Raw genomic sequence first — 24,334 nt, 5'->3', positions numbered from 1 at the left:
TTCAAAAAATCCAAATTTTGGAAAGACTTTTAAATCTTATTATTTCGTAGAGGGTTTTCCCCCCTTTTTCTTTGCAATACATGTTTGTTACTGAAAAATGAGAAAACACAAATATACTTTTTTCATTCATTTTATTTTTTAAGGCTATTCAGGGTTGATACAGTTGGAAGAAACTTTCTAACAAGACAGGAGTAAATTAATTTAATGGCTCATAATTTGTTGAGATGATATCCTTGTGATACTATTTTTGTTTTTTTGTGGTGGCTGCTGTTTTGTGTAGTACGATAGAAGATATTGTTGGAATTCTTAATATGATGTATTTTCTCCCACTACAATAAGGTTTCTGTATTTAAATTGAGATAGATAATGACTTAATGAATTTCCCATTAAGAAAAGTTTTTAAGTAAAATATTAACTTTTCTCAGTTATTAAATTTGATTTCTCCCCTTCTCATTAACACAGCTCTCAAGAGGCAGAATTTATATAATAATCCTTTCAACTCCATGAGTTACACAAGTCCTTACAGTCCAAATGCAAGTAGCCCATACAGCAGTGGTTTCAATTCTCCATCCTCAACCCCAGTCCGACCTCCAATAGTCAAACAGCTAATACTTCCTGGAAATTCAGGTAAGGAGAAAATGATATGGAATAATTCAAAGAATTTACTGCCCTGCCTCAAAAAATAACTTAATCATCAGTTGTTTAAGTTCTTTTATTTATGAAACTTTTAAGTGGTTAGAGAAAAATATCAGTGAGGAGCATTAGGTACTATTCTAGGCACCAGGGATACAGATAAACTAGATTATGTCCATAAAGTTTTCTTTGGCATGTACTTAAGAGTTTTTAGATATTGCTTGATTAGATTAACAAGTTTGATTCTTTAAACAAGTAGATGTTTACTGAATAGTTTGGGTTGTAAAAACTAAAAATAAGAGCTCTTATTTTAACTTACTTTGTTAAACAATTTAAGCTTTATTTAATAAGGTTTGATATCAGACTGAAATAATAGTGTAAGGCTGTATGTGAATGTGCTGAAAGAGCAAGCCCTAAATTATAGGGGAAGGATAGACTGCTGTAATTGCGGGAAAGAATGTTTGCTGTGGTTCTGTGACCTGAAAGGTTACTCTCTAGCTTACTGTTCTTCCGAAATCACTCACTAGTAACTAACTGCTGCTGTCATTGGGGCTAATTAATACAACTTCTTTAAAAATTAAGGTTATTGTTAGCCACCTCAGATTTTTGACCTGTGTTTTCTCTAGTCTAATGACTTTTTTGAGCCTGCTGTTTGCTTTATATATAAGTTGTTACTCGCTATTATTTCACCTCTGACTGTATACTAAAAATATTTGTTGAACTTAAAGAATTTTATTTGGACACTATTTGAGCCTGGCCTTGTAGTACTTTTCTTTTCATATGTACTATGTTCTTTTTGATAATATAAACATTAACGATTTTGTTCTTCTTATGTTCCTTTCATGTTGGAGCTGACTTTTTCAAGTTTTTATTTAAATTCTTGTTAACATATTTAAAAAATTGATTTCAAGTGTAGAATTTAGGGGTTCATCAATTACAACACTCAGTGAAAGCTGAGTTTTATGATAAAAAATTCTGGGAAACAAGCATTTCAAATAAATCTGTATTAGAAATATTAGTGGTAGGGCACCTGAGTGGCTCAGTCAGTTAAGCATCTGCCTTCGGCTCAGGTCATCATCCCAGGGTCCTAGGATTGAGCCTGAGTCAGGGCTCCCTGCTTGGTGAAAAGCCTGCTTCTCCCTCTCCCTTTGCCTGGCAGTCCCCCTGCTTGTGCTTTTCTCTCTCTCTCTCTCTCTCTCTCTCTCTCTCTCTCTCTCTCTCTCTCTATATATATATATATATATATATATATATATATATATATATATATATAAACAAAATCTAGAAAGAAAGAAAGAGAGAGAGAGTGGGATATTAGTGACAGTGCTGGAATTTTATTCTTCATCAGAAGTTGATCTGATGAAAGCACTTCGTTACAAATAAGTTAGACTCATAGATATGTATATCCTTTATTCCTCTGACCTGTCTTCTATCCCCTTTTGTTTTGAGTGATTAAATGCTTTTTTTTATCTTGTTATTTTTCCATCTTTGTGCTTCACTACAGAACTTCAGAGGATTCTTTGGATCCTCATTACTAGTTTGACAAAAGAATTTTGTAAACATGGCATAATGTAGGAAAAATGAACCTAGTATTCTTTTTTTGTTTTGTTCCTAAATCTCTAAAGAATCTTGATTTTCCTCAAATTATAGTTTTCTTGCTTAGGAAAAGTAGATGCTTTTATTCAGGGGAAAAAAGATGATAGTGTTGGCTAATGACAATGAATTTGAGAGGAAAAAACACATCATAAATTCATCTGTTTATGAGCATTTTTATTGGCTTATAAAAGTTCGAATCCTCCAACATGTTATTGAACACCACCTACTTGCAAGGCACTATGATAAAAATGTAATTGTTTCATAAGAAGACAGATAATTCATAGTTAAAATGAAAATATGTTTTGTTTTTATACCACGACAAATGCAGGAGTCCCTGCAGCCCTCTTTGCTCTTTTTTTTTTTTTTAAGATTTTTTTTTACTTTTTTTTTTTCTTTTTTACTTTTTTAAGTAATATCTTCACCCAGCATGGGGCTCGAATTGTACAACCCTGAGATCAGGAGTCACACATTCCACCACTGAGCCAGCCAGGTGCCCCATCCCTCTTCATTCTTAATAAGGTCAATTTTTTATTTCAATATTTGGGAATTATATGAACAGAAACGGCAAAATATGGTGAACTGAATCAAAGATTTAGTATCAAGTTAATTAGAACAGATATTTATTCAGTTTTTGTTTCACCAAAGTTCGAATCTTTTTTTTTTTAAGGTAATTTGAAAAGTTCATCAGACAGAAATCCTCCACTCAGCCCACAATCCTCTATAGACAGTGAGTTAAGTGCTTCAGAATTAGATGAAGATTCTATTGGATCCAATTATAAGCTAAATGATGTAACCGATGTACAGATTCTAGCTCGGATGCAGGAAGAAAGTAAGTATTTTAATTGTTAAAGTTGAGGTCCAGCTGAGGTGTAATTTTGTTGGGGTTATTAAATAGGTCTTACGGTGTTGTGGAATAGTAATAGAAATGTGGAAATTTCAGAGGCTTATTCAGCATACAGACTTGCTTGTTCATTAACTTATTTTCAGACTTCATTTTATAGAGAAGAGTTTGTTGGGTGAGGAGCAAAGAAAGGCAGGTAATAGCTTCAATGACTGGTAACCATACCCTGCGTGTCACTTGCGCAGGAACTCACTAGAATAGTTATTACTCTATTACTCTGTGTTTTCTTAGTATAGACCAGTGTTTCTCAACCTTTTTCCATTATTGGTCCCCCCAGGAGCCTTTTCAGAGATTTTTTCCCCTTTTTTGCCTCCCACCCCCCACCATAAAATTTTAATACCACAGATAATACTCTGCATCTTTTTATGTACATGAGGACCATAAATTATTATGATAGCTAAGATTTTTTTCATACCCAGGAAACAATTTTTCCCCCTTGGGGGCACATGTCACCACTCTTAGAATATATGGTATAGACTAAAAAAAAAAAAAAAAAAAGACCTTTCTGAGAAAACTGGAATTATGATATTAAATGAGGTAAAGCATATGATATTGCTTTGCAGAGTTGTCCTTGCAACTTTTTAGGTCACAGATGCCTTTGAGAATCCAATAAAAATTATATCCCTGTCATCCCCAGAATGTACATATGCACAGAATTTTTCATACTATTTTAAGGGTTATGGATGCCCTGGCTCTCATTGTAAGTTGGTGGTGATAGTATTATTCTTGCCTATACATTTCTTTTTTATACAAATGACCATTTATTCTTATTTATATAGTTGTACTTTTCACATTTGTATATAAAATATTTGAAAAAATATTTCAGCATTCAAAACGTGAGTACATAAAGATGAGGAATGAAAAGAGTAAGTGAAAATAGGCTAAGAAAATCTCAGTGTCATCCTTAGGAGATCATAAAAGGATTCTCAACCTGAAGAAACAAAAAAACTTGAACATGTAAAGTACTTTCACAAACTCTACTAAAAATGGTACATATTTTTAAAAGACTTTTAGAGAGGATGGGTGTGTCTTATATATTTAATAAAGTATTATGGTTTGCCTGTACATTTGAAATACCACAAGCTTAACTGTGAAGTAAGCAGTCTCTCTGAAGTGACCCCTTTAACCTTGACAATGAAAAGATTCTTGAAGCACTCATTTCAGAGTGTTGACCATTGGCTGAGAGTGATGGAGCATAGCTTTAATTTAGTTGAAATACTTTGTTTTAGGCCTTTTTATATAGATATATAGTAAGTTTTAAGTTATTAAGCTATAACATTAAGAAACTGCAGAATGTTATTCTGCAGATTCATTTTCCATTTTTACACAGCTTCTTTTAGAAAAATAGAAAGATTTGATGCTTCCTTTATTTACCTAGAGCCCTAAAAACTAATAATATGGTACCCTTTTCTTCTATAATTTTGTATAACTTCTCATTGAGACTGTGGCATTGTCAGCTAGTGAGGAGCTAGTTTTTATCAGGGATGTGAAAGAACAAAGAATGCTTTCTCACTATGACTTTGAGTTAATTCTTTAATTTCTTCTTCGAACTCTGACTTTTTAGACCCCAGTATTTTGTTAGAAACTCAACCAGCTATTTGCTGTCACTTTGATACTATGTTTTGGTAATAAGTAAAAGACATTTTAGCCTTATTAATCTTTCTTTTAAGCCATCCACATGCACAAATATTTCTTTTTCCAGCTAATAAAAAACAAGATGCTAAAAATATGTCTGATACTCCTTGAAAATGCTAGGTTTTTTTAAGTGAATGATTTTTGTTTTAAAATACTGTTTCTTCAGAGTTGGGGGTTTTTTGTTTTGTTTTTAACAGAAATGTAGAATTACAGATTTTGGCTGTTGCCTGGTTAAGCCCTCTTATTTTTAATATGAGAAACATACAATTCTATGGTGATTGTTGCTTCTTTAGGATCCCCTTAGTACTGGAGGGCCTGCTTTGGGATCTGTGTTTTTCTTAGCTAAAACAGTGCTCTTCTTCAGTCTGCTGTCTTTTGTTAGGTGAGTTTATTAATACCATGTTAGTTGTAATGAAACACTAACTTGTCAGTTACTAGTGAAACTTGTAACTTGACTGAAGGGCCAGAAAGGCCCCAGGAATCTGCAGTTTTATAGATACCCTGGTGTGATTCTCAGCCACTACTGTGGGTACCATATTGATAGCACTGTATATGAGTGCCCATCATAATAGTTTGAATACTACTCAAATAGTAGAGATATTTTAAACTAGATTGTCCATGGTTAGCAGGACTTGCTCAAAATATTAGCTAAATTCTCTATTTTTCTTGAATAGTAATTTTTTTCTTCATTGAATATATATCAACATTTGTTTCTGTTTTAGAAGTTTTTATACTATTTGAAGGGCCTAAATTTCCTTGGGTGTTTCTGGAGGTGTCAAGATTCATAGGGGACTGCTCTGAAAATTTGTACTTGATGGCTTAGAATTTAAGCTTGTTTTACAGAAGTCTCTTGACATGAAGCAGTTGAAATTCATTTATGCCCAAGTATTGAATTCCTGAGGATGGGATAGAAGTTTCCTTCATGGATAATATCAATTCCAAGAATTCAGTATCCAGGGAGTTTATTTATCCACTGGCGTATTCTTTTCTTTGGTTGGATAGTATTTATTTTCACTCAACATTTCTTAAATGTTGATCTCAAATTTCAATTATTGTTTTTAGGAGTAGAAATATTTTTAAATTTATGATTCTACCTCTAATATAGATTTCAAAATCAAGAAGAAAATGTTGGATTGGGAAAAAAAAAGAAAATGTTGGATTGGGCAAAGGTTTATAGAATTTCATTCATTTTAAAAATATAAGTATTTTAGGCATCATTATGTGGGAGAATGTGTAAGATGATTCAAGTGGAAAGCGATTTTCCTTTACACTTTATACTGTTTGGATTTCTCAGGGATACTCTTTTGCTTTTAAACTTCAAAAATATTTAAATGTTTAAAAATATACCTAAAGAAATGAAATAACATATTCATTGTTGTCAGGTCTCCGACAAGAGTATGCAGCCACTACATCTCGGCGCAGTTCTGGTTCATCTTGCAATTCTACAAGACGGGGTACTTTTAGTGATCAGGAACTTGATGCGCAAAGTTTAGAAGATGAAGATGACAATATGCATCATGCGGTATACCCTGCTGTTAACAGGTTTTCACCATCACCACGCAATTCACCTCGACCATCACCTAAGCAGTCACCCAGAAATTCACCTCGTTCACGATCTCCTGCTCGAGGAATAGAATATAGTAGAGTGTCCCCACAGCCTATGATTAGCCGCTTACAACAACCTCGCCTTTCACTTCAAGGTCATCCCACAGATTTACAGACAAGCAATGTTAAAAATGAAGGTAATTAGAATGTTTTTGGAAAAACCATTGTCCTTCATATTTCATATGAAAGTAGCACAATTTTTATCAAAGTTTTATATTTCAGAAAAGTAAATCAAGAGTTTAATCAGTTTACTATTTTATTACTACTAGTGAATGAATACACAAAGAAGTGAATTTAGTTTTACTTGATTATGTTAGCGTTGCTTTGTCCTACTCGTGAAGTGGTCTGTATATAGATTTTGATTTAATTTGTGGTTCTTTTAAAAGGTTCTACCCATTTATAGAACCTAGGTTGAGTTGTTTATTTTTATAAGACATGTACTTCCTGTTAACTGTACTAAAGTATGCAGAATGCTTAAATAATTTGATTTGTGAATCCCAATTAGTATTTTAACTGTTTTCATCTAAAAGAATAGTTTGATTTTTTTTTCATTAAATTCTATTCTAGAAAAACTAAGACGCAGTCTTCCAAACCTGTCCCGAACATCTAGTACACAAGTTGACTCAGTGAAAAGTAGCAGAAGTGACTCAAATTTTCAAGTGCCAAATGGAGGAATACCTCGCATGCAACCTCAGGCTTCAGCCAGTAAGTATCTTTTATGTATCAATTATTTAAAGGAAAATGAAAATTATAGATAGTAATTTTGTGTTGAATAGCTGTATTAAACCGTATCTGTAGTGAAATGTAACGATTATTTTCTATAATCACAGCTAAATTCAAATTTAAAATTTGTTTCTATAAGATACCTACTTGTATGAAACTAGTTTCACCAGAATTTTAAAATAAGCAAAGTCTACCTGTTTTAAAAAAATAATTTTATATATAATATGTGTGTGTATGTATATTCCTTAAAAACCTACATGTTAAAAATGATAAGATTTTTGTGGGAAATAGTCCTGGAACAGACAGCTTAAAACCCAGTCAGCTTTATTACTAGAACATTAATAAAAAGCAATAATGATCCTGCAAAAAATACTAGCATAATCAAAAACATGTTAAATTTCAATGAATAAAATACTCCAGCAAATATAGAAATTCATTTTAAAAAATGTTGAAGGTTACCTGATGGAAAAGAAGGGTTGAATCTATTGAATGAAGGAGACATATGCACCATAAACAAAAATCAGAGAGAATCATGCAGAAATAACTTCTAAGACAAAGTAGCCAGACTGAGCCAAGATGTGATATGGGAATAGATGGATACTGTATACTTTAGTGTACAGGTGATTAAAAAAGAATTGAACACTTTCCAAAGAATGTTACTTGTTAACTCCAGTAGATATGAGCACATAATCAAAGCAGGTTTAAACAAACTATCACAGTTATTTCTCTAATTTTAGAAATGCTCAATATGCACCCCTGGTATCCCAGCGCTCACATCAGTGTTGTGGTCTGATTGACTCAGCTCCTTTGTCTCACCATTTGAAATGGTGGCTCTGATGTGTTCCTTCATTTCCTCAAAGCTATAAAGAAGTGGCACAAATACGAGGTTATTGATTGTTCATTTATATAACTTTTTTATGGAGTAATACAACTTTGAAAACATTTATTTTTTTTTAATTCCCTTACACTCTTCCTTGGCTTTACTGTGTTTAGCTGACTTTGTGTTAAACTGCTGTTACTTGGTGACTCAAAAATAAACAGGCCAGGAAAAAATACATTTGAACACAAATGATTTAAATTTTTCCTTATTTTCTATTGTATATGATATTATTTATATTACAGAAACTCACATTGTGCTATACCATACATAGTCCTGTTTAATCCTCAGAACAATTCTATGAAGTAGGTACGATTATTAAAACATTTTGCAAATTAGGAAATAGAAGTTTTGAATGATTAACTTATCTATGATCATACAGCTTACAGGTGGCAAGTTAGGATTCACACCCCTGTTGATTGTGCTCAAGAATCCAAGTCTACCAAGAGAGATTTGTCACATCCATGATTTAGAACTAAGATTTAAAACTATCTAGAAATTAAAATGAACCCTAAAATTTAAGGCACTGTGGAAAATTGTTACCTAGAGATTTTGTGTACCTCATTTATTCAGATGGATGTGTACAACATGTTTTTGAACCAAATCAAATTAAATTTTAAACTACTCTAGTATTCCAGGTCTTGCAAACTACTTTAAGTAAGATTGCCATTATGATAGTCATGGTATATTTCATAAATGCTTAAATGGTATAGAAAATAGGGAATCACAAAAACTTTAAAAATAAAATCACAATTTGAACTCTTAAGTTATGTTAAAATGGTGAATGATAACTTCTGTGCCTCTAAGTCTGCAAATTAAGTTAATTTGGCCCTTGAGGATATTGTGTTTCTGTTTTTTTCCTCCCTTGGTATATTTGCCTGAAACAAAAAGCAATCCACAATGTTAATACAACAGGAAAGAAAATTTCGTCTCATTAAGGAGAGTAAGCAATAAAAATCATGCATATTATAAGCTATACTTTTATAGCCTATGCCCAGAAAATCCTAAACATCATTTGTATTTGTACTTTTATGCTTAGTTTGAATTGTTCTGAATTTTTCAAAACTTTACATGATTATATCTTCAGACAGCTTACCTGCTCTTTGTTAAAGGTAGCTAAATCCATATTCTCTTTACTTTATTCAGTAAATTGTCAGCACCAACTTTTTACTCAGGTTTGTTCCCTTATGCTGCCATGTCTGTTCTTTATTTGAACGATTCTAGCACCTCCACAAAAATAGAAGAAAATAGAAAAGGTTGAGAACCTAGATTAAAAATATTAGTAGAAAAATATATTGACTGTATCTTAAACTTTGTGATAACTACTTGGCTTCTCTAATGGTAGCATTACCATTGTATTTACTTGCTGATTCCCTAGAATTTTTTTCTGTGGAGAAACTATTTTATCTTTTTCCCCAGAAATTGATAACTAAGGAAAATATATAGGGAAAAATAATGAGATTCTAATCACTAATTTACTTTAAATAGAAAATATATATTCTGCTACATAGTGTTGTATTTCAGTATTTGAACAGTGTTTAAGTAAAAGAGAAAGTAAGGTACCATATTTTTTTTTCAGTTACATATATTTGTTTATTTTATATTTATAGCTATAATGAGGCTGATTTACAATTAAAATGCTGCAAACACTTATTTTAGTGTAAAATCACACTAGTCACAAAAATATTTTTGGAAAATAGTAAACCTAGAATATTATCAAGTTTAAAACTTAGTAAAGTTATTTTATAAAAATATTTTAAAGCCTTTTGTTTAAAATTAACATTTTACTGTGTAATGTATTATCTGTTTTACTTAAAATTTTACATTTATCTTTGATCCATAGAAATGTATTTATGTAAGTGTTCTTTTAATTACTAGGAGTGTGTGTGTGTATTATATATTTTCATAGTAGCCTTTTTACTGTAATATATAATTATTTCTAAATATTACAATAGCAAGTCTTATTTTTATCCGTGAATTGGTATTTTTTATTTTTTGTATAAACCGGTTAGTATAATAGATGTTGCATTTTTGTTTTTCTTTAAGTTTTTATTTTTCCAGCCCTTAAGTGGTAAAGCTTTGGTTCTTACCTGCTGGTCTGCATGAACCTAACTTTGCAAGGTTGCTGTTATTTCCACCTATGGGACCACTTCTTTTGCCTTGTACTATGCCAATCACTGTTTTTATATGCTTATTTGCTATGGCTGCATTATTGTGGATGCTGACATTCAAGTATAAATATTATGAGAGTTCTAATATATTTTCATTTTTATAACTACTACCAATTTCTTTTATATTTGAAATGTGAGTAACTTAAAAAGTTTAAGAAAACCAGAGCATTGCAGAGGTCATGGATATATGTCATTTTCTCAGTTTCTCCATTTAAAGGAAGGAATGCTTGTCAGGGACAGTGTTTCAAAAGACTAATGCCTTGCTTTCTAAGACTACTAGAGTAGAGGTTCAGTGGGAACTTTAGTTTTTAGAAAGATACAGGAATTACTGGTTCAGAAATACAGGGAAAAAACCCAAGACACCTGCTGATTTAAAAAAATTAGTACTCAAACTCTAGTTAGTATTTTTAATTGTTTACTTTCACATATATTATCTCATTTGAACCTCACAACAATCCAGTTCTTATAGAGAAGCAGAGATCCATATGTATTACATATGCATTGGCATATAACTAGAAAAGTGCAAAACCAAACCAAATTACTCCCTGCTTCCCACCCCTCTTTGAGTTCCCTGATTCCCTCCCAATAATTATTTGGATTACATCATGCTGACCTACCTACAAATGAGTAGACATCTTGGAAAATATTCCTGGATGACTCTATTGGAGCATTATTGAACTATAAATACTTGTGATTTGTGAACTACCACAAAAGAGTAATGCAGTGTAATATTTATCCACGTACTTACATTTAGTCAAATGGAAGAATATTTTTTGCTTAGGATACAGAGTATTCCTTCAGAAAAAAGATATATGGTCAGTTTTCTACTCTGGACTACTCTGGACTCCCTCACTGAAGAGGGAGTAGCCAAGGCATGACCAGACTGCCCTGGGGCCCATGAGAAAGGAATTCTCATGCAGATTTCACTTGGAACCAAACATTAAAAGATTACACTTGAATTTTACAGAATTATGAGATATAAATTCAAAAGAAATAATGATAAGTCTGTGTAATGGGCTAATCTAAGAACGAATGTAATATTTGTAAAATTTCTTTTTAAGAACAAGCAGTCTATGGTGGGTCGATTATCTAATTATAAAGAGATTTTATAAATGTAGTTTTTCTGGTACTTCTGTAAATTCTGAGTGAATACATCTGGGATGGGTACCCAGAATATATATTTTTTAGAAGTGTCTCACTTAATTCTGGAGTATATTCAAGTTTTATTTTTTTTTAATTTTTTTATTTATTTACGATAGTCATACAGAGAGAGAGAAAGGCAGAGACACAGGCAGAGGGAGAAGCAGGCTCCATGCACTGGGAGCCTGACGTGGGATTCGATCCCGGGTCTCCAGGATCACGCCCTGAGCCAAAGGCAGGCACCAAACCGCTGCGCCACCCAGGGATCCCATATTCAAGTTTTAGAACCACTAGATTAGATCTCTACTATGGAGGATCTTGAATGCTTAGTTCAGATCTCTGGATTTTATCCAGTGATCACTCACTTGTGTCCTTAATTATTCAGCAGATATTATTGGGTATATGCTATGTTCTAGGCAATGGGATTATAAATATAAATGAGACAGCACATGCCCTTCAATAGCAGGGAATGATTGGTAGGAACTTCTGTGGGAACAGAAGAGAAACATTAAACTCAGCAGTGTAAAGAGGTTTTCAGAAAAGAATGAAGATATCCCTCTGCTGGCTCAGGAGGAGCTCATGAGACCACAGGAAGAAAAAACAGACAGGTTTACCTAACAGTGGAATTGGTAATGAAGTCTTAAGAATAGCACCCCGATTGTAGTGGTTTTGTATGACTAGATAATAGGGTGCAGCAGAATGGTTAGTGGGTACAGTGATGGAGGATGAGAGAGATACATAGGGCACAGATTGGGACTTTTCTTAATATATTAAGGAATTTGAATTTTATCCTATAAGTGTAGAGAGCCATGGTAGACTTAGTCAAGGTTACTTCTTAGGAAATCCATTCTGGTAACAATATGAAGAATGGATTAAAGTTGAAAACTAGAGACCATTTAAAAGTCTATTGTATAGTCATGGAAGAAATGAATATCTGAACAAAGGCACTGGTGCAAGAGGTGATGAGATATGGATGAATTTTTTTAAATGAAGTAAGATACGTGACTTGGTAACACTGAGAAGATGGGAAGTGGTGAGGAGGAGAGGACTGAAGGGTGACTCTGAGAATTTATAGGCAATAAAAGTTTCAGAACAAAATGTCATTGTAGGGTTAGGGGGAACAGGGGACATTTTACCTGGCAGTGATTAATATTCTTTTATAGTGGCTTATGCTTGCTTAATATTTGGTATCTGGGGATTATTTTTAACATCTCCCCAGATGACAAAATTATATTCAATAGTAATAGAATGAATTCTAATAATGACTGGAGAAATGAAAAATATTCTTTTGTTGAACTTTATTTTGTAACTGTCAGTAAAAAATAATTACAGTACAAAAAAGATAGGTATTTTTAAATCATTTTTATTTTAAAAAGGAAAATGTTTTTTACAGATTAGTCTGTCACAGTAATGAATAGTACAGCTTTAGTTTCTAGCAATTTGTCAATAATTCTTCAGAATTGATTTTGCATATTGAAACTCAAGACAAGGTATAGCCAGATTTATCAATTTCTCTTCAGTCATATTGACTGTAGAGTAGTCTTCAGTTTTTAAATTGAGGAAGTTTTTTTCCCCACAAAGCAACTGCTGTACAAATAGGGAAATAATCAACATAATAAGTTTGGCAGAAATTCATAAAATTCCATTTTACAGTAAATTTCAGAAATTGCCATCTTGTCCATATCTCAGTTCCTTTGGGGATCAAATCTATTTTTAAATGTATTCACAGTTGAAAAAGTTTAATCATGTATGACAGAATTGAAGTGACTCACATTCTGTTTCATTGACTTTATAATCACTGTAACATCACTGTTTATTTTTAAGCTGTGTTAATATAGGAATATATTTACAGGGTATTGTACCACAGGACTATATTATTGTCGCACATACTGTGCTAAGTGAGCTAGATTTCACATCTCTATGGACTTACTCTGGAAAGAAACACGTAGCTGAACCCACCCATGTTAGGGGAGACCATATAACTGGGAATTCTCTTTATTATTTTTCATGTGAAATGCAATTTACATTAAAAGATAAGTATTAACATTTGTTCATTTAAATCTTACATGTATGCTATGAAAAGGCAACGGTATCTGCAGCAGTTGTTTATAACTTAGGCCAACGAACTGTTTTCTTCAGGGAGGAACATTTTATCACCAACATTGATTATTAATCCTGGAACACTGATGATGATTTTAAAAAAAGACCAAGCTGGTTTTTTATTCTGAATTCCTTACAGACTGATCACTCACTCACTGTCTGCACTGCAGTGGGGAGTGGGACAGCACTTCTACTACTCCTCCCTTGGTGTATATGAAAAGTGGAAGGATTGGATGTAGGGAAACCTAAAAGGACACTGTTCTAATCCAAAAATACGGTGATGCAGATATGAATTAGGTATTTAGGAGACAATAGGGATGTAAAGGAAGAGATCAACAACTGCAGGGATGACAAAATAGAATTAAAGTAAGAAAACTTTGAGCTAAAATGACTTGGGAAATGGTGGTATATGTTTTTGTTTTTTTTGTTTTGTTTTTTGTTTTTGCTTTTTTTTTTTTGGTGGTATATGTTTAACAAAAATACAGAGGCTTTTGGAATTGGTTTGTGGAGGAAGACATTGACCTAAATAATGGTAGCATGAGAGAATAATATTTTTATTGTACCATCTTTACTTTTCATGATAGGGTCTTGCTAATTTGGAATTATGTAAATATTAGAGAAACCAGGGAAACCATGAGTATTTTTAAACAGCTAACACACTGAATTCTTATTAGTGTACTTTGGAGACTTTCAGTTTACTACACTTTATCATTTAAAAAATGATTTTTGTTTTTAGAAGACTGATCAGATTAAGAGAATTCAGATAAAAATTTAGTTTTCTTATTTGGGTAATACACAACTATGTGGTATCTTATGAAAATCACTCATTTCATTTTATCAGGTTTATCAGATATTTTGTATCAGACAAATTTAGAGTATATTGCCTGATTCTTTTTGCAGTCTCATTCTTCAGAGTACCATTGCATAGTTTTCACTTGTTATTGATGCTATTATTGTGACCCATGAAACTTGAGGGAGAAAGTCCATTAGCATAGCTATTAATATAAGAAGGACCTTTCCAAAACAGATTATAGGTGATATTTGATGTTAAGCCCTCACAAAAAAAAAAAATGGTTAATAGGTACTGTGGATTGCCAGGGTACATACAAATGGTTACTTTTTACCCTCATTTATTCTATTCCAATCATACTCCACTTCCTGTTCTTCAGATAAACTAGGCACACTCTTACCTCAAGTCCTCCACCATTGCTTTTCCTTTTGTCTGTAGTGCTTTCCCCAGATATCTGTATGGTGTACTTCCTTTCTTCCTTCAGATCTTTGCACAAATATCATCTCAGGAAAGTCTCCTGATCACCCTATTTATAATTGCAACTTAAATCTCCCATTTCCTCTCTCCCTTCCCTACTTGGTTTTTTCCATAGCAGCTATGACTTTCTGACTGTTTGACTTTATTTCCCCTTTCCTTTCAGAATGTTCCATGAAAGTAGGAATTTTGTCAATCTGGTTGGCTACAGAATGAATCCTTTGTACCTAAAACAGTACCTGAAATAAAGTAGATAATTAACTATTTGAAAGAATGAAAATAAAGCAGCAGTAAATGAGTGACACTATGAATGGTTGAAAGCATGTATATGAATAAATATGCAAATAGAGAATATTCAGTGATGATAGGATCCTGTATTTCTGTGGGATAGATATGAGGTAATTATAAAACTGATTTTTTTTCAGGTTTGGAGAAGTTTTAGTAGTCTTCTGGCAATATTTAAGCTGAATTGCTGTATTATTTAGCTAAGGAATGTGTGGAGTACTGTAAAATTTGAAATCAAATAACATTTATTACTCTAAAAATATTTGCTATCAGACAGTGAGAAAACAATAGTTTTTTAAAAGCATTGATAGAGTTAAGCAGTAGAGCAAAAGAGAAATTCTCCTTAATTCTCTTTGATGATATTATCAAGTATTCCTTTGTCAACTCAATGATTGTTTAAATACTGGGCGGATTATGGTTGTGGGATCTCTCTCTCTCTCTCTCTCTCTCTCTCTCTCTCTCTCATCCTAGAGGTATGCAGAGTCCAACTTTCAAATCAGTAAAGTGACGTTTTAGAACCTCTTAAATAGGTAACTGTACTGGTAGGTGTGGGAGTTTTCAGTTCAATGGATCTAGTGAGCTTTAACTCTGGATGGCTCTGAGCTACAATTTACAGCTCAGTTTTGAGAGTTTCATTGCAGTTAATAGGTTAGGAGTTTTAAAGAAAGCTTAGAATTCCTCACTGATCACTTTAAGAAGCAGAAGCTCTGACTCCTCCAACACATACTATGCACCACCACCCGAACACACACACCCTGTCAGGCCAGATATGTTACATCTGCACAGCCCAGATATGTTACTACCCAAGGTCTCAAGTACCAATTGGTTTTATTCTATAGCAAGATGATGAGTATATTAAAGCCACTGGATTTCGATTTCCTTGAGGACCTGCCTGGTTCTGAGTTTTCTTCTCCTTTTTGAGTATGGAGATTACGGTTTTATGTTAGGGCAGTTCATCTAACAATAACTGCTTTGCCAAAGTCTGCTTTTTTGCATTGAACAAGTACTACTTTTATTTTATTCTATATTGTGTGCTTGTGTTCATCACTTTTACTTAATTAGCTTTATATCCTTTGCATCCTGTAGCATGTTTGCTGGTGGTTTGTTTTCTCTTTGATATTTTGATTGGTTTACATTTGTAGATTTTTCTCATCTTTAAAAAACTATTTCTGAAAGTATGCACTTTGCACTAAGATTTCCATCCCTTTTCATTTCCAACTTAATGCACTAAGCATCACTTTCTGGGATTCTAACATATTTTCACCGTACGTACGGTTTCTGTTCCTTGATAAATTTTCAAGTATGTATTAAAATATTCAGGTTTACAGAAGCTATAGCCTTTATCTTGTCCTTCCAGGCAAATATTACAGTTCCTTATTTTTCAACAGCTTCGCAAAGGCTGAAAAATTTGCCTCGTACTTCCCTCAAAGCCAAACAGTTGCTTCAAACTTCATCTACAAAAAGAGGTAACTACAACCTCTTCCTAAGTTTTAAATTTCAGGAAATAATCTAACAATTAAATCTTATGCCTTTTGGCATACTGAGTCATTGATGTCTGTAGGGCATGTTTTAGTCTTTTTTTTTTTTTTTTTTAAATTGGATTCATTCTCTGTTACTTGGATAAACCCAGAAGAAACTAATTTTCTGCAGAGGTATGTATTGGGTTGCTCTTCTGAAAGGAATAAATGATAATGTAACATTTTCTATTAGAGAATTAATCATTTTTCTTAACCTAAAACTGAAGGTCATTGTTTTAATGTAGATGAAATAACAAGTGCTTTAAAATGAACCAAATGCCAGACATTTTATATGTGAATTCTTTTCTTCTGACTTTTGAGTTTTAGATATACTTATCAGTAGGATTAAAGCAGAATGCTTTCTCATTAGAAGTTGATAAACATTAAATCACAAGTTGTTGTGGTTAACTGATAATGTTTGGACTATGTAATAAGGGAGTGGTAACTTTTTTAAGAACTGAGACTTGACATATATGAAGGTTGGACACCAAAGCCATCATATTATTTTGAAGAGATTGGATGTATGGGCAGCTAGAAAGAAGTAGATTGGGGAAAAGACCTTAGAATTGGATAGGACCAGCAGTAATAAGAATGATGAACAGAAGCCTCAGAGGAAATGGGATATAATCAATACAATGAGAAAAAAATATTTTCCCTATCCAGAATATGTAGATTTCTTGACAGTTTCAGAACTCAATAAATAACAAAGATATATGAGGGGGATAAAGTATTAAAGGACAATTATGTGGAAAGAGAAGTTTTGAGATTTGATTGTTGAAGAAAAAGATTTGGTTAATATGGGTTAATATGGGTCCAAAGGTCCTGAAGTACACATTTTAGGAAGTTTGTTAATGTATAAATGTTTTAACAATGATTTGTGGATTAAATATGATTTAAGGAAACAGTTTTAGATAATGGAATCCTAAGGAAAGAGAATAGTCAAATGGAAATGTTGGATGTGTGAATATTTGCATTTTGAATACTGGAAGTTGATCATAGCCCTCCAATACAAATGTCTTTTGGTGCCACTGTCAGAAATAAGACTGGATGGTATATGTTCTTTTGATAGAAAAGAAGATGACTTATTGGAATCACTATAGAAAAAGGTCCTTATAGAAATTATTTGAGGACCATGGGCTTCCTTTTTTTTTTTTTTTTTCCTTTTCTTTTTTTTTTACGTCCAGATATTTTTGAGTACTTGGTGAGAGGTAGGTGAAAACAGGAGCATCAAAGGATTGTGGTGTCTAAAACAGGACAAGAGATTACTGTACCATAATAAAACAGGGTTTAAAAAAAAAACGGGATTTTAAGTTCATATAAATCTTATTTGTTGTATGCCTCTATAAGCTGCTTCATAATTTGGGGGGAGGATCGGGTAGGTTTAAATAATTTTAATTTTTTTTTAAGATTTTATTTATTTATTCATGAGAGAGAGAGAGAGACAGAGACACAGGCAGAGGGAAAAGCAGGCTCCATGCAGGGAGCCTGACGTAGGACCCGATCCCAGGTCTCTAGGATCACGCCCAGGGCTGAAGTCGGCCCTAAACCGTGAGCCACCCAGCCTGCCCTAATTTTAAATTTTTACTTAAGGATTTTTTTTGCTATATATTAGGTTAAGAAGATCTTAACTTCTGGCTGGTTGGTTTTGGGTTTTGGTTTCTTTGTTTTGTTTGCCTGTGTGGAGGTTACATATTTTTGTTAATCTGAGCCACCAAACTCCCACCCTCCATGATAAAATAGCAGAAAAACCCAATCTTATAATTCTTGGTACCTCTGGCTGCCTCGTTGATTTATGGTAAAGGGAAAGAAGTTTGTATGTTTCTGTATTACATTTTGTTGTTTTGTTTCTTTTTGTTTAATCTGTTAACTTAATCCAGACTCATATTTTTTTTTTGGTTGTTGGTGTGATTTGGAGATGATCATTTTACACTACTAGAAGTTCTGAACCAATTGGAAAATGGACACAGATATACCACAGGACTTAAAATATTAGGTTAGGGGTACTTGGCAGGTTCAGTCACATAATTTTTTTTAAAAAGTATTTTATTTATTTATTTGACAGGGAGAGAGAGAGAACGAGCAGAAATGTGGGAAAGGGAGAAGCAGGCTCCCCACTAAGGAAGCCTGATGTGGGGCTCAATCCTAGGACCCTGGTATCATGACCTGAGCCTACAGCAGACGCTTAACCAACTGAGCCACCAAGGTTCCCGGAGCATGTAATTCTTGATGTTGGGGTTTTGAGTCCTAGCCCTATGTTGGGCGTACAGCCTACTTTAAAAAAATAAAAATATTAGGTTAATTACTGGTAAAATTGAATCAGAGAATACATCTTGGATCCAAGGCCAAATGGATTTTCTAATTTCCCCTCATAACTAGACTTTGAAAAAGAGGAGTCTTCACTGAACTGTGGAATTCTCTATTCTTGTTGGGGATGTGAGGCAGATGAGATTCCGACACCATGCAGTAATAGGTACCTTTGTCACTTTAAATTTGGACAAGAGAAACATGGAACTAGATAGCAAATTGCTGCAAAATCCATTGTCCCATCCTGGGGATGAACCTATAACGTCTTCTAGAAAGTTGACGTACTTATTTTAAGGACTGATAGGATAGTGGAAATAGGAAGAAGGTGGTTCCCTTGACAGTTGGAGATATGGTCACTATGTTTTAGAGAGAGAGAGAGAGAGAGCCAGCACATTCGAGACTGGGCAGGGGAGGAGGAGAGAGGGAGAGAGAGAGAATCTTACATAGGCTACATGTTTAGCATGGTGGCTGATGTAGGGCTTGATCTTTTGACCCTGAGATTGTGACCTGAGCCAAAATTAAGAGTCACATGCTTAACCAACTGAGCTACTCAGGGACACTGGTCACTTTGATTTTAATTGCACTTAGTAGTAGCTGGAGTTTGAAGATGAGAAGGGAAGTAAGAACTGTGTTGCCTGGGACACACAAAGGGACACACCATAAACATTTATTGAATGAACATAGTCATGCCACTAACTCAAGCAAGGCTGGACACATTCCCCTTTGCATTTTCTTCTTACAAGGTTTATTGTTTCTTCAGCCCATCCCTCTCTTTGAAGAAAAAAAAATCCATTGTGTATTGTTAAGGCTTCATAGGCATGATTGCTTAAACTGCTGTGACAAAGAGAGATTCATTCCTGTTTGTTGGGAACTCATTGAAGTGGAGGTAAACAAAGTAGAGACCTCACCAAGTCAGAGGGAAAAACTGAAGACTACTTAGAAAAAAATGAATGCATAGATCAGGACAAATTAAAATGTAGAAGCGTATGTTAGAAGGAAAGAGGCAACTAAAGATAAGTTAGCTAGGGATGGTAGTTGAATATTCACTGTATTTTGAATATTCAAAGTGAGATAAACATTTATAAAAGGCCATATTGATAGGAGGTTAAAGTGCTATATGATATCAGACTCTCGGAAAATGGAGAACCTAGGAATTTTGCCATTACCTTGGATCCTAAATTTAAAATTTCTTGTTTTCAAAAAATAAAATAAAATAAAATTTCTTGTTTTCCCTTTTCATTAACAAATATTTATTGAATCTATATCATAAACAAGATACACTCATTATTATATCCTTCCCTTTTTTTCCTGCCTCTATGTCTAGCCCCTCTTTACTTTTTCTTCTATTATGGCTGTGGTCAAAGCCAGCCTCTTGTATGGTGTTTTTCGATACAGTTAAAATGATTGGAGTTGGTCCCCTTCTCGTGATTTTGTTATGTAAAATTGAGAGTATATGAAAGGAGAGGGTACAGGGCTCTCTTCAAACCTACAAATTCCTATTAGCCATTTCTGGTTTTATTGGAACGATAATTGAATAGATTTTACTTATATTTAGAGTTGGTAAGTCTTTGTGATTTTCCAATATCTTTTGTTCTTTAGTTACAGCTTGACTACATTTATCAGTTTCTTTTGCTGAGAAAGTCCTAGATCAAAAGTTTCTCCTCTCAAAAAAAAAGTTTCTCCTCTCTGAATTTGTGCCTTTTTTTAGAATAGTTGGAGCTATAATGCCTTCAAAGATCACCTAATTTCAGTTAACCTCATTAAATTCTTATTCCTTTCTAATCCCCAAGTTTATAGATAAGGCAAAAATGCTGTTACCATTAGAGGAAACAATTTTTTAATAGTAAAACTATAGCTTAGTGCCCTTGTTTACTTTCTAGTTTTCCCTCAGTTATACATTGACCTTGTTAAAATATTTCTCTCCATATTCTGAGATTGTAGAACTTTTTGACTTGTCCTTTCATATATTCTAATGCATTTTTCTAAGAATTTAGGATTAATAAATTTAGGATTTCTAATTTATGAATCTGTTTATTTAAACTTTGTTATTTAAAAATATAACACAAATTCAGAAAACCACATAGTGCATAGAGAGTTTAATGAATTCTTATAAGACAACCCCCTTGTGACTACATTTATATCAGGACACTATAACTTGCTACTTCATAAACTACCTGTCTGCTTCCAAACACAATCCTCACTTGACCCCCTCCCCCAGAGTATCCATTCATTTGAATTTTTATAGCAATCACTTCCTTCTTACGATTTTATCATCCAGGTAATGGAACTGTAGATCTGCCTCTTTAATATATGTGTTTTTACATCTCTCATGATTTATAGTTTTCTTCCAACTCTTATACCCTTGTTAAGAAACCACCACATCATTTGCCCTAAAGATGTGGATGTAGGTACACAGGCTGGATCTTGCTGATATCTTTTCTATGATATCATTTAGTAGATTTCTCTGTATTTCCCATAAATTGGTAATTGGACCTAGATGCTTAATTGGATTCAGTTTTGCTGTTTGGGGCAAGACTATCTTATAGGTGTGGTGCTGCTTTAGCTATACAGATGCACAAGGCAGGATTACCTTTTTTTTGTGATATTAACAGTCATTGATGCTTAAGGCTTATATCCTTATTTTATTAGGTATTGCAGAATTAGTTTATTTCAGTTCCAGTACTTTTCTTTGGTCAGAATATTTATATAAAGAGAAACTTATTCTTTGCTCACCCAACAGTATACTTTCATTAGGATATTCCAAATAAATGCTTATTCTTTCTCACAGTTTACCAGTTACAAAATAAACTGGCAATCTACCATCCTCCAAAGGTGACCCATATTTTTCTTAAATATATATCATTATGATTTTATAGATTTAAACTTTTTTTTTTGTATGTTTTGGTTCATTCTGCGTATTTTCCCAACTTTGGTGGAAGCTGCTTCAGGTTGGCCTCAAGTCTTTTTGACACAACCCTAGTAGTCTTTGATATATTCTTACTAACTGGTATGACAAGATTGGCACATCTTGTACATTTCCAGCTACAGACCTAGATTTAGTTATTTTTCCAAAAAGTCCAAATTTCCTTTGGTAGGAAATGGTATTTTAGAACCAAAATCTGTGTTCCAGCTCTACTTATTGCTACTGGGTTGGTCATTGTTTCTAGGTTTTTTAGTTACTAGAGTTAGTAAACATATGTGTAGATTCATCTGTGTATTCTTTTAAGATTGAATGCCTTAATGAGTTCGTGGTGATACTTCCTATTCAAATTCAAGGTTTAATGGTAATGACTTAATCTCTTAACTTACACCTGTATCTTTTTTATCTTGCTCTGAGAGCCCTATCTCTCAACAGATAGAATACCATTTAACAATTTGTTTTGGGACACCTGGGGTGGCTCAGCAGTTGAGGCGTCTCCCTTTGGCTCTAGGTGTGATCCTGGAATCCTAGGATCCAGTCCCACATCGGGCTCCCTGCATGGAGCCTGCTTCTCCCTCTGCCTATGTCTCTGCCTCCCTCTGTCTCTGTCTCTCGTGAATATATAATTTTTAAAAAATTGTTTTATCCCATATTACACACAAAATCTGGGGAAAACATTAGCATAACACCATACAATGTGATTACTGAAAATAGTCTATAAAACCTTTTGCCCAGGCATCTAGATGACTCAGTTGGTTAAACGTCTGCCTTCAGCCCAGGTCATGATCTCAGGGTGTCAGACTCCTTGAGAGGAGAGTCTGCTTCTCTCTCTCTCCCTCTGCTCCTCCCCCATTTGTGCACTCTCCATCATGCTCTCTGTCTCTGTCTCATAAATAAAATCTTAAAAAAAAAAACTTTTGCATTTGGTTGCCTTTTTTTTAGTAGATACACTGCATATCCATTATCAAAGAGTTATTTGTACTCTTTTATTTAGTGTTCTACATTTAAATATGTATTTGATGCTTACCTTCAGTCTGTACATTACTGTTTCACCATTTTTCTTGTTTGAAGCTCATTCTCTAATAGATTTCATATAAAGGAGTTATAGGAGCAATATCCATTCACTCCAATTTTTGTGTATTGGTGACAGTTTGACCTTTTTATTTTTGAAATTCATTAGCTGGATATGAAATCTTTGGTTCACATTTTCTTTCCTTGAGTGTCTTAAATATATTTCTCCATTTTTGTCAGGAATAAAAAGTTGTTTCTCTTACATTCATTTGGTTTTTGATCTGGATGTCCAAAGGATGTTTTCTTTTTCTTTAAAGTTTAATAATTTATTTAAGATTTATTTTAAAGACTTTATTTATTTGAGAGAAAAAGCACAAGCAGGGGGTGAAAGGCAGAGGGAGAAGGAGAAGCAAACTCCCTGCTAATCAGGGATCCCAACCTGAGATTCAGTCTCAGGACCCTACGATCATGACCTGAACCAAAGGCAGATGCTTAACCTAGGAGCCTCTTGGATTTTAGAGAGCGAGGAAGTAGGAGGAGGGTAGAGAATCCTGAAGCAGACTTCCTGCTGTGTGCAGAGCCCAATGCGGGGCACAATTCCAGGACCCCAAGATCATGGCCCAAGCCAAAATCAAGAGTCAGCCACTTAACTAACTGGGCCATTTAGGTGCCTCTAAAGGTCAATAACTTACAAGAATATATCTTTAAAAAAAAAAAGATTTTATTTATTCATGAGAGACACAGAGAGAGAGAGAGAGAGAGGCAGAGACGCAGGCTCCATGCAGGGAGTCCAATGCGGGACTCGATCCCTGGACTCCAGGACCACACCTTAGGCTGAAGGCAGGCGCCAAACCACTGAGCCACCCAGGGATCCCCTGAGAATATATCTTAATGTTGGTCATTCTGAGTTGATTTCCCTAGATATGTAGTGTGTTCTTTCACTGTGGAGTTGCACATAATTTAAAATGTCAGACGAATTCTTTTGAATCATGGTTTTTAGTATTCTGTTCTCTTGCTTTCACTTTCTTTTTTGTGGGGGCTCCTATTGCACGTTTGTTGGATATTCCTTACCTGTCTTCTGTATCAATTACCTTCCCTTGAATCCTTTTTTGTATTTCTTCATTTCTTCTGTAAAAGTTTCATTTTATATTTCATTTTTCATTTTCTATTTCTCTTAAAGCATTATTATGTGTGGTAACTCTGGTGTTCTTTCTATCTTAGACTTCATTTTAGAATGATTTAGGTCCAGATCTTTTCTGTGTTCCATCACCTCATTTTTGAGTGCTTCCCATTCTAATGATGTTCTTTCATATCTTTTATCATCTTTTTGAATGGTTTTAGGATTTGAAATATTATAAAGTTTCATCTTTTGTATGTGTGCGCATAGTGGACATGATTTCTGGCAAGGTTTTACCATTATTAGAAATGTTATTCTGCTCCTTTCTTTTCTTAATAGTAACTTCATGTGGGATTTGGCCTCATTCCTTCTCTATTGCCCATTTTTCTTTGGAATTGGTTTTTCTAAACATTTTGTAAGGGAACTTGATTTAAGATCTTCTAATTTTGTGTCTGTAGAGATCCTTCTGTTGTTTTGGGAAGCTTAAAAAATATGACTGCTTATTTTCTGAGATTTCTTACCTTTGCTTTTCTTC

The 24,334-nt window shown here is 33.8% G+C and overlaps 1 protein-coding gene across 5 annotated transcripts in view; it reads left to right on the top strand.

Moving 5' to 3' along the window:
• Positions 1-24,334, top strand: part of SLAIN2 (SLAIN motif family member 2) — an 89,702-nt gene that overhangs the window by 39,968 nt on the left and 25,400 nt on the right. For 4 of the 5 annotated variants that reach the window (XM_055340668.1, XM_055340660.1, XM_055340674.1 and 1 more), the window contains 5 exons: positions 463-627; positions 2,897-3,058; positions 6,148-6,507; positions 6,938-7,075; positions 16,319-16,396. In XM_055340668.1, the coding sequence (XP_055196643.1) occupies positions 463-627; positions 2,897-3,058; positions 6,148-6,507; positions 6,938-7,075; positions 16,319-16,396 (903 nt within the window). The remainder of the gene's footprint in view (positions 1-462; positions 628-2,896; positions 3,059-6,147; positions 6,508-6,937; positions 7,076-16,318; positions 16,397-24,334) is intronic. The other variant, XM_055340653.1, reaches the window with a different exon arrangement.

The sequence above is a fragment of the Nyctereutes procyonoides genome, unplaced genomic scaffold (assembly GCF_905146905.1).
Source record: "Nyctereutes procyonoides isolate TBG_1078 unplaced genomic scaffold, NYPRO_anot_genome, whole genome shotgun sequence".
Classification (NCBI taxonomy): Eukaryota; Metazoa; Chordata; class Mammalia; order Carnivora; family Canidae; genus Nyctereutes; species Nyctereutes procyonoides.
This window is presented reverse-complemented; position numbering and strand designations above follow the sequence as displayed.